The 10,949-nt window shown below is 47.5% G+C and overlaps 1 protein-coding gene across 5 annotated transcripts in view; it reads right to left on the bottom strand.

Moving 5' to 3' along the window:
• Positions 1-10,949, bottom strand: part of mapkbp1 (mitogen-activated protein kinase binding protein 1) — a 36,047-nt gene that overhangs the window by 2,925 nt on the left and 22,173 nt on the right. For 3 of the 5 annotated variants that reach the window (XM_035532605.1, XM_035532603.1, XM_035532602.1), the window contains 21 exons: positions 10,443-10,632; positions 9,730-9,867; positions 9,419-9,603; positions 8,957-9,048; positions 8,223-8,348; positions 8,049-8,119; positions 6,492-6,613; positions 5,335-5,410; positions 4,915-5,026; positions 4,713-4,776; positions 4,480-4,602; positions 4,068-4,195; positions 3,886-3,932; positions 3,541-3,774; positions 3,224-3,372; positions 2,799-2,926; positions 2,429-2,614; positions 2,257-2,338; positions 1,875-2,146; positions 740-1,546; positions 218-303 (listed from right to left, as the gene is read on the bottom strand). In XM_035532605.1, the coding sequence (XP_035388498.1) occupies positions 218-303; positions 740-1,546; positions 1,875-2,146; positions 2,257-2,338; positions 2,429-2,614; positions 2,799-2,926; positions 3,224-3,372; positions 3,541-3,774; positions 3,886-3,932; positions 4,068-4,195; positions 4,480-4,602; positions 4,713-4,776; positions 4,915-5,026; positions 5,335-5,410; positions 6,492-6,613; positions 8,049-8,119; positions 8,223-8,348; positions 8,957-9,048; positions 9,419-9,603; positions 9,730-9,867; positions 10,443-10,632 (3,418 nt within the window). The remainder of the gene's footprint in view (positions 1-217; positions 304-739; positions 1,547-1,874; positions 2,147-2,256; positions 2,339-2,428; positions 2,615-2,798; positions 2,927-3,223; positions 3,373-3,540; positions 3,775-3,885; positions 3,933-4,067; positions 4,196-4,479; positions 4,603-4,712; positions 4,777-4,914; positions 5,027-5,334; positions 5,411-6,491; positions 6,614-8,048; positions 8,120-8,222; positions 8,349-8,956; positions 9,049-9,418; positions 9,604-9,729; positions 9,868-10,442; positions 10,633-10,949) is intronic. The other 2 variants (XM_035532604.1, XM_035532606.1) reach the window with 2 other exon arrangements.

Raw genomic sequence — 10,949 nt, 5'->3', positions numbered from 1 at the left:
CCAAGGATTCAAAGACCCCCTAGTGGCCAATTTATGTCACTCACTCTGTGACACAGCACAAAACATTTACAGTAATTGTAACTGGTATCAGGTTTAATAATTCATTAATATATTTTTAATTGTAAATGCAGCACAAATAATAAAATTGTATTTAATCCCGTTATCCTTCTCAATTTAATTTATACATACATACAAATTTACTGCAGTGATAAATTACCATCCTGTAGCAGTGCGAGGCCTTTTTAAAACAGTTCTGAAGTTCACTAGCCACCAGTCTGCATGAATCCATACTGAGAGAGCAATCTGACAAAGACAAAGAAAACACACTGTTACTCTCTCTCTCTCTCTCTCTCTCTCTCTCTCACACTCACAGGCACACACACACACACACACACACACACACACACAATATGCCTCAAAACACATAGAAGAGTTGATTGCTCTGTAGGTCAAATGGTGTGAGTAGAGGAGAGGAGCGCAGTGTCAGGCATAGTAGGGTGGAGAGGGTTGCGTGCCAGTCTGAGGTGTGCAGTGTTAATGGAAGCACAGTGAGAGCGGAATCAGGCCTCACCCTTCAGCCAGTAACAGTTAATGGACGGACAGCGTGAAGAGAAGATAAAGCAAGTGATGGAAGATATGGAGGAAGAGAGGGGCCAGAGCCCGCTGGTACAGATGTGCTCGGGCACATCCAGCCACGGTGGCACAGATGAGACAACGAGGGAGGACTGGCACCGCACACCTGAGTCCTGGGCCCCGCCATCAGGCTGCAGCCGCTCCGGGCTGTGCTGGCTCCTCGCCGAGTGCCTTGGCTGGGTCTTCTCCAGCTCGGGCTCTTCCTGTGGTCTCTGAAGCTCCGCTTGGTCTTCAGGCTGCCTGGGGCACAGTCTGTGCTGCTCCGGGGCACACGTGCTTCGCTGCGGGTTGCTAGGCGGTGTTCGCGCAGGTCCGCCCGCTGGGCTCCAGCTCTGGCCAGGCTTCACCATCCTCCCGCTGGGAGAGAAGGAGGCCACGCAGGGCTTGTCTGGGAGCGGTTTGGAGATGTCCAGGTGCAGCGGTGCGCGAGTGCTGCTGGTAAGTTTGCCCTGCAGGCCTTTGGAGGCGGGGCTGGAGGCGGAGCCGACAAGGAGGTTGGGGATGACAGCAGCGTAGGGCGTGGAGGATCCTGGAGCAGGAGCAGCACATGCAGAAGACAGCAGCACCATGGGGGAAGAGGCCTTGCTCTGACAGCTACCGCGTGGGGTGCAGGCATCTGAGCTCTGGCGGAAGGCCCCTGGGCCCAACAGGTCACTGAGTTCACCCACATTCAAGCTGTCCCCCATGGAAACAGAGCGTGACATCTTTGCCATGGAGCTGGCTGTGGGGCTCATGTAGGAGCGAGACTTGACCTTGGTGGGCGTGGCCGGGTCCCTGGGCAGGGGAGACGTAAGGTTGGTGGGAGGAGCCATGGGAAGAGAGCAGTTAGGCGAAGGGGGTGGAGCACACTCGTAATGCCGGGGCTGAGGGGAAACCTCCTTAGAGGGGCGTGTGGATGTCTGAGAAATATCAGCTGGGGAAAAAAAAGGGTAAGTTAGGAAAAGATTTGGATACATAGCTAGACAGACAGGCAGATGGAGACAGACAGAATTACCAGTAGAGGCAGAGTGAGAAAGGGGTTAACGAACTAGTGGGGGGGGGTTATAAATAGAAAAGCCAAAACCATTCATTCAATCTCCGTCCATACAGTATAAGAAAAGAAGAAAAATAACATTAACTACTTCTTTGAAAGAAAAACATTCACGCAGCCTTTTGCATAAACTGAAATACTACCTTCATCAATATTGTTCATTACTGAACTGGCTCTCATTTCTGATGGTAGATGCCTTAGGATGTCTTACCCCCTGAGGAGAGGTTGTGTATGGACTGGGCTTTGCGCAGGCCTGCACAGGCAGCTCGAGAAGCTTGGGCCATGGGGTCAGTCACCACGACGCACTTCCTCTGTGGGGTTAAACGCAGGTCTGAGCCCATCTCAGAACCCTGGGGCTCCTGCTGCCCGGTCTGCACCCTGTCCTCCACCAGGGGGTGCACCTCTGAGACCAGGGCACATGCCACTCTGCTGCCATCCTCGCTCACAGCGCTACTGGTTTCGGCGAATGCAACTGGCTCCTTGCTGAGGAATTATGAGAAAAGTATTCTCAATTTGCTAAGTTACAAAACGTTCTCTGGTGTCCATTTCTGAATGTTATTTAGAATGCTGTTGTAGCAGCACTTTGCTCTTACCAGTCAGCAGAACACTGAGACAAAAACTTGGACGAGATACTAAAACTGTCAGTTGAGTTTAGGGGTGGTGGAGGTGGGCTCACTGGGTCATCGGAAAAGAAAGCAAACAGATAAATAAATGAGAGAGAGAGAGAGTGCCTGCAGATGATTGCGCCCCTCCCCAAACACACACCTGAGAGGCTGAGGTCTGTCAGGTTTTCAAAATGTCTCTTGAGGAAGGCTTCCTGGTCGGGGGTTGGGGGTTCTAACGCCTTGGACTCACTCTTCCTCACACCCTCTTCGTCTTCCTCATCGAGGTCCTCCATGTCCAGTTCGGATGAGTTCCCATCCACACTTAGTGGCTCCGTGGGTTCTGAGTCTGGCAGGCAAATACGAAGGCTTTTCATCTTCAAATACTACTACTTTACATCGATTATACAATTAGATATGACATTTATAATGACCTGTAACTGACTTTCAGTGTTTAGGTGTGTGTGTGCGCACCTCCGTTTGTGTGTGTGTGTGTGTGTGTGTGTGTGTGTGTGTGTGTGTGTGCGCCTCACCCTCACCCGGCCGCTCGGGGCTGGACAGGCAGCTGGTGGAGTAGTCCACAGAGCAGGCACTGTCAGGACTCTGCTTCTCCGAGCAGGAGGTTCCTTTAGGCAGCCGCATCTCTCTTACCTGGAACTCACTACACACATAAAACCGCACACGCAAAACCACCGTGCACACTTAGGAGTGTCGGTTAAAGCAGGCTTAGGTGTTGTCTGACCTAAACTGCTTATAATAAATAGTGAATTTACTTATGCATTTAAATAATGAAGTGCATTAACATTTGTGTAAGATATAAAGGCGAAATATGGTTTGAAAAACCAAAAAAACCACTAAATACAACACAATAAAATTCTCTATCAGAGGACAGAACAGTGCATGCATGCATGCGTGTATGTGTTTGTGCGTGTGTGTTAGTGCGTGCACTAGGACTGACCTGCTTGCCAGACTCACTCTGTCCTCCCAACTGTCAGGGTAGAGCACAGAGCCCTCTACGTCTGGGCTGTGCGGGGACAGCGGGATGAACTGCGGCCGCGTGTGACCTCGCGGGACATCGGGTGAGTCCTGCTCTTTGGACCCCTCCACCTGCACACAGCATCAGAAATAAGTATGAACAGTTTCGGTTTCTTTTTGGGGTACTGCATAGAATTATAAAATGATCTCAATCAATTTTTATAATCTGTATTTTTATTGCATTATGTAACAGAAATGGCCAAGCACGGGGCACGGGGCACAGGGCATGTGTCCACCCACCCAGCAGGCTCGGGGCTGCAGGCTGATGGTGCTGCCCAGGTCCAGGTCAGAGGTCAGCAGAGGCCCTTGGTCCATGGCAGGAGTCCGGCAGGGTGACGGTGGCACTGCAAACGACTCCAGCTGCCGCAGGTCAAGCATAGACTTCACCATCAGCTCCATGCTGCCCACGCGCTGGGACCAGCGGCGCCGTGGCCTCGGAGATGAGCCCTCACACCCCGCGCTGCTGTCGCAACGCTGGGGGAGGATGGAGCAGGTGGTGGGGGTGGAGGGAACGAGAACGAGAATGATGAGGCTGGACCCGAACAGGACGCAGACCTCGTTCATCTCGCCTAACAGCAGTCTTACCTTTCTTAGCCCTATGATGTGGGAATTGTGCTTCTCCTCTGATGACCCTAAACACAGTTTACAAAGAAATGTGTTTTTACAACTAAATTATGAGAAGAATTGTTATAGGCAACAATTAAATTAGGCAACAACTGGGAGAGCCACTGCAGTCAGGGCTACAGTATGTCCTAGAAATTAGTCACCTGTCCGCTCCCCTGTACTGCTACAGGACGACAGGCAAGGAAGGTTCTCCTCTTCATCATCTTCTTCTTCCTCTGCCTCTTTGTCACTGTCTGAGGACATGGTGCCACTGTGCACTTCTGTCCTAGTGCTTTGCACAAGCAGCAGACACTCGTTACCAGGAGACACCCTTAACCACACACACCTTTAGTCATCGTTTTCTTTCCAAACCAGTGTTCTCAAGCCAGACTAACAATAAGTGTGTGTGTGTGTGTGTGTGTGTGTATATATTTCCTACCTGATTGATAAATATTGTGTATGGATTCCCAATCTGAGCGTGCGATTGCTGTGTGTGGGTATCCTATTCGATCTTTGATTGCTGGGTATGAGTGTTCTACCTAATTATGTGATAATTGCTGTGAGTGCGCGTCTTACCTGACCGTGTTATGTTTGTTGGGTGGGTTGTTCTGAACAGGTCTGTTTTTCTGTTTCAGGTCAGACAGTCTCTGTCTCATACTGATGGTCAGCTCAGGGTTCAACCTCCACACAAAGATACAGCTGAACACACAAACACAGACACACACGCACGCACACACATCAGAATGAATAAATACCTTATTCTATAACACACGTGCACAAACACACACTTATAAGCTGTTAAGTCCTACCTGTCCCCTGACACTGAAATTAGATGCTTGCAGTCGTTGGTAAACTTCATCCCAGTCACAATCTCTATTTAAAAATAATTGCAACAGCAACAAAAAGATTACAGTGTTTTGAAGAGACATACAATGATGAGAATTTGTGTGAGGAGTTTGAGGGAATCTAATAACTCTCTTTATGTTTTCACTCGAGTCTGAGGAGTCTTACCAGAGTGCCCAAACATGGTGGCCACACACTCCCCTGTGTAGAAGTCAAAGATGCTGATGTTTTTGTCTGAGCAGCTGGTAGCCACATACAGCCCGGATGGGTCTGTCTGAACCTGAGACACATTCACACAACACTCCTTTCAGTGAACACATAAGCAACCTAAGTGCATTAACACAAGTTTCCATTCAACTGAGCTGTTTCTGTAAGCAACGCAAAACAAGGTAGACAAGTTATTTACATACCAAGCATCAAACATACCATTCAAGGTGCTCTAAAAATAAAACTATTAAAGAAAAATGGTTTAAATAGAAAAGATAACACAAAACATTGTATTACAATATAGCAAAGAAAACTCCAGATCTATCAGAACGATCAGTAAAGTGTTTTGGGGCTCAGGTTCTCTCTTTATGACCTGCTTACCCTAATGAGAGTGCCGTCCTCCCCCTGGGAGCCCTTGTAGATCTTTTTCTGCTTGCCATTACTGAGGTTGAAAATCCTGCAGTAGAGGGTGAGAATATGGATCAGCTCCAGATAGTTGTGGACATTTAAAACAGCCACTAGGGGGCGGCCTAATAGTGGGGTAAGCGCTTGTGCCACACCAGCTGCGGCAGCGTGCCAGAGCAGGGAGGAGCACCTCCGCAAACCACAAACAGGAGAAAGCACTGGTGGCCAGTGAAGCCCAGCCTGCAGCCATGGTAATACTCCACTAAATGCTCCAGTAAGATCACCTACTGCCACGGACACCCTGTCTGTCGAGCCTCTGTGTCTGCACCATGTTGCCAGAGCAATCGTTTACTCGTGCCATAAGACAGACGCTGCTCTCTGAAAGAAAAAATGCCTGAAACACAGTACAGCATTTCACACTTTTTGTTTTCGCACAATGAAGCATAATGGTGAACACTGGGCTTGAAAGAACCTAAAGAATCGCCGTTTAGAGTCACATGTAGTAGTTCCATCCCAATGCTTTGTATCACAGTATAACTTCAGCTTGAACTAGGATCACACTAATTCAATTTAACTAGAATCACACTAACTCAACCAAGTTTGGTAATACAGATTATTCTTGTTAATTCCTATGTGACATTATTACAGACACCAGGAATTCTTTCAGTCCCGGAGTGCAACATAATACTGCTCTCTGCAGGATAATCTCCCCAGTGACAGTAGAGTGACAGACACCAGACTCCAGTGTGTGCACATGCTCGCAGGCATGTGTGCGTGTGTGCATGAGCACATGGCTCTCAGCATGCCTGCGTCTGCCGGAATAATCTGACAGTCTTCTAATCCCTCCTGCTGCACCAACACCTGAGCAATAATCCAGCAGGTTTGCTAACAGCACAGCAGATCACCAGAAACCTCCCCAGTTTCCAAACACACGCGCACACCGACCTGCTCACTACAAAACTGATACCCGCTTGCTTTTCATATAGGGAAAACAGCACCAACGTAAAGCCAGCAAATATAGGCAAAAGGCTTCGGCAGGAGAGACTATATAAATAATTCAATGATATTCAAGGTTATTCTAACACACACACACACACACACACACACACACACACACACACATACACACACACCTGATGCTACGGTCCTGGCAGCCAATTGCAGCATATCTGCATGTAGGGTCAATGTCCATATCATAGAGAGTAGTCTTCCTCACAACATGGTGGGTGCGTGTGAACACAGTTCCTTCATCTGTCTGTAAGATAAAATGCAATGAAGGGGACAAAATAACATAGAAATGAATGAGTATGGCTCTATTAATAATAGACACAAATATGAGCTGTGAATAAATATGAGATCTGAATATAACTGGTGTGCTACTGTTCGTATTTACCACAGTTTACTACACTGCCCTTATAGGGTGCTTGGTGAAAGCATCCAATCAAGAATCTTGTTCATATCTGCATCTCAGTATTTTCACTAAACGATTGGACATAACAGAAACTGAGCTGATGATTGAAGATCTTGGTTATAAGGGATCCAGGAGGAGCGTTTGGCTCAGCCAGGCCTGTAAGCAGGCTCCTGAAGGCTCCTGACAGTGAGCACAGCCTCCACCAGCTGGCAGGTTTATGCTGAGAGTAAAGGCCTGGTAGGAGCACTGATTATGGCAGGTACTGAACCACGGAGCCGAACATTTAAACAATACAGCGCAAACAAAAAAAGATCAGAGAGCTGCTTCATCCCTACAAGAAGACATGGATATAACGGTGGTATCTGAGCAGTGAAGCTCAGAGATAAGGCTTTCACGTAGTCTCCATGGAAAACTAACTCAGAGAATGAGGAAATTCCTGAGCCTCGTGATGTGTAGTACCATGTGCCACTACTGGAGAGATTAGAAACTTCTTACATCTAAAGCAAAGGTTCCAAAATAGAAAAGGCAAACAAACAAGCAGCTCTCCCAAAAACTAGAGTATGGAACTAGCCAAAAAAAAACTAGAGTATGGAACTAGCCAAAAAAAAACTAGAGTATGGAAGCACAGAAGCAGCATGTCTCTGAGCTTCGAGCTAACGCTCCTGTGTTACTGAGGCCATGTTACTGCATGTTCCAGACACAACATGGCCTTCTGTTACCCTGCAAGATGTAATTTGTCTTTCCATTTCTTTTCCAGACTGGCTGCTCTCATCTCCTATTTAATGTTGTGTCATCATCTTCAAAAGTGTCACCTACTGAAATGACTGCACTTGTAGAGGATTCCCCTGCCATGAGGCACTTCAGTCTGACTTCCTCTCTCTCTGGACATTTATCCAAATTCAGAAATACAGTATGCACTGCAGTATGCATAGCTTTAAAGACAATACAGTATGCATAGCTTTAAAGACAACTTCGTGGTACTACACATCACGAGGCTCTGGAATTTCCTCATTCTCAGAGTTGTTTTTTTCCAGCTCTGATATTTCTCAGGCCTGCTTGCTCTAGAATGCTGAGGACAACAGGACCATCTCCCAAGCCCCCCAGGGACACGGTGGCGTGTAGGCCCACCTGACAGGCTAGGTGAGCTTTATAATACAGCACACATGTCTCTCTAAAAGACATGTGCTGAAATCAGTAAAGAAACCGTGAAAAACATAATGAATCAGTTCATGTGTGTTTTTTTCAGACTAGCGTATCAGAAAGTGGCTACACATCTCACCTTCTGTGCTGTCCGGAAGTAGATACTTTTGTCAGCTCCACAGCTGATCATTCTGACTTCGCCATCGTTCGCTAAGAGCAAAACATGAATTCAGAGGAGATGCACTGTTTATACACACGTTTGTTAAGAGTGAAAGGAAGGTATGGGATTGGCAGGCTGTGTGCGGGTACCCACCAGCAAAGCGCACAGCAGTGATGGAGGATGAGTGATCGTCCAGCGTTTGCAGCAGGCTGTACTCGCGCTCTGCATCCAAAACATGGATCAGCCTGTCTCTGCTCGCTGTAGCCAAGAGCCTTAGGCCTTCCCCCCACACACATACAAAGACACACACACAGCGGGGAAAAACAATACCATTAACACCCTCAAAACCAGTCTTCACTGACTGCCAACACATGCAACACTTAGGGAAGCCTCTCGTTATCTCACATCTGGGACGGAGGCTTGAGCAGAGCACTAACAGAACAGGCATCACACTAACCAAGGCCATGTGACTCCCACTGCACACGGCTTTAGCAGCACAACATTACACTTACCAAGCGAACATAAAAATGTATCACTGAGCATGTGAGTCTGCGTGTGTGTGTAGTAGATGTGCTGTCTCTCTGGGGGCCTAGAGAGACTATCTTGCTCTAAGCAAAACATACACATCCAACTAGGACAACATATACTGGAACCTATTTAACACTTGAAAAGTAATGATGTAGATAAAAAACACCCCACAAAATCCTATAGCAGCGCAAACATGTTACAGCACCGGACAATAGCATATATATGTGTTTGTATGTGTGTGTGTGTGTGTGTGTGTGTGTGCGTGTGTCAACACTATTCTCCAGTGCTGTAACATGTCCGTGTTGCGGTCTGCAGGTGTTTGGGGGCAGAGCTGCTGTAATTGGGCTACACCTCCTCACCCGTGTCAGGCTTGGAGTACTCCAGGCAGAGGATCTCTGAGTCATGGGCCTGCACGTTTAGGATCTCCTCCAAGCTTTGTAGATCATGGATCCTGGAACAATATAAACAATAAAACATGCTCAGCACACTGACCATAAATACATCTCCACTCATTTGCTGTTCAGTAGACACGACCCACTGAACCTCACTGTGCTACCACCATCACACCTTTGTCAAGAGACTTAACAGCTCGTCCCACACAGTGCACCCAACCGACTGATCTAAGAAGTTTGTCTTTTATATTGCTGCGGTGCATGTCATATGCGATTTTACACACCTGGATGACCAATGCTCACCAAGCACCTTTCGGATCACACTCTGCTCTTTACATTAAAGCCTCAGTGGGTCAATTATCCCAAATCAATTACCGCAGATGTGCCAAGCAGCCAAGGGTAAAAACAACCACTACCACAGGGACAAACCTCAGTATTCCGTTGCGGTCACCTGATGCCAGGTGCTGCCTGTCTGGACTGATGCACATGGTCCTAATGCCTGTCCTGTTCTCAGAGGTCTGGGGGTCAGCCTTCTCTGAACTGCTGGAGGTGGTGCAGTCTGTGTCCAGCAGAGGCGTGACGATGTTGTCCATGTAGATGATCTTCTGGAGGTCCTATATTGATGGAAGGAGTGAGCAAGAGATGGAGAGAGAGAGAGGGAGAGGAAATATTGTTAGGTGTCTGTGGTAAGGGTGTGTGGTCTGGTAACGTGGGCCTCCGGATGTGGATGTGAGACTGACATTGCTGATGACATTGTGGTTGAGGGTGGCGCCGTGGGTGTCCAGGTTCCACAGGCGGATGGTGTTGTCGGAGGAGCAGCTGATGAAAGATCCTGGCGTGAGGCAGGAGCGCTCCCCCTCACCGCTCTGGGGGTACATCTGTGGAGCGGCAGCAGGCCATGTTAACACACACGCACCCATGTGGAAGTGCAGGCATATGTACTCACACGCACACTCGCATCCCACCAACAAAACGCGCATGCCCCAAGTCCACATACACACATTTCTGCAAGCACACGTGACTTACATGCAGTCACCATTTGTTAAACAAAAAGCATGCCCATAATCTTTGTAATGCATGTCGTATAAACAATACTGCAAAATATCAAACACTGAATCATACGTACAAAAGGAACACTCAAAGAGGCATATAAGGTTTGTCATTAGCATTACTAATAAATAAAATAAAGCTACAAATAAAACAACTATAATGAAAGAAAAACCACTAAACTGTCCTAACAGACATGAAGTAAACCAAACAAAATCCTAACAGATTAATTCAAAGTCTTTAGATTATGCTTGTATACATCACACACACAGACTCCTGTAAAAACCTGAAACGCTAAATAGCGTGAATAATACAGATTGACCAATAAATCTAATTATTTATACTCATGTTCTTGCAACCCTGCTATGTATGTGATACACTGCGCCTGCCCATGCTGGAGCCCTACCTCCACGCTCCACACACAGGAGGAGTGGTACAGGGCGGAGTAGACCTTGCCCACTTTGCGGAGGTCACGTGTGTCCCACACGTACAGACTGTGGTCGTTGTAAACGCATGACAGCCACCGGTTGGTGGAATCGTAGGACACGGCCACCGTGTCAGGGTAGCGGGTGTCAATTTTGCAGGCAAAGAGGTGGCTGATGGGAAGAGATGATGGATGAGTCATGAGCAGAACCAGAACTCCCAGGCCTAAATGTCAGTGTGAATAGGCTGTGAAGCCAAGTTTAATTGAAACCCACACTTTGGTTCAGAGGCTACAAATGAATGGCATGCACGCTATAGTTTAGTGGTCTCTTTTCGGTCAGAATATCTTCACAAATTGGACTATAATATGGACCTTACAAGCCCCAAGCCTGCAAGTCTTTACAATGGAAAACTGAAAGATCCATAATCTGGACAACACACAAACAAATGTGTTTCTACAGCCAAAGCATATTCCTCCTGAAATCTAGAT

The sequence above is a fragment of the Electrophorus electricus genome, chromosome 13, assembly GCF_013358815.1.
Source record: "Electrophorus electricus isolate fEleEle1 chromosome 13, fEleEle1.pri, whole genome shotgun sequence".
NCBI lineage: Eukaryota > Metazoa > Chordata > Actinopteri > Gymnotiformes > Gymnotidae > Electrophorus > Electrophorus electricus.
This window is presented reverse-complemented; position numbering and strand designations above follow the sequence as displayed.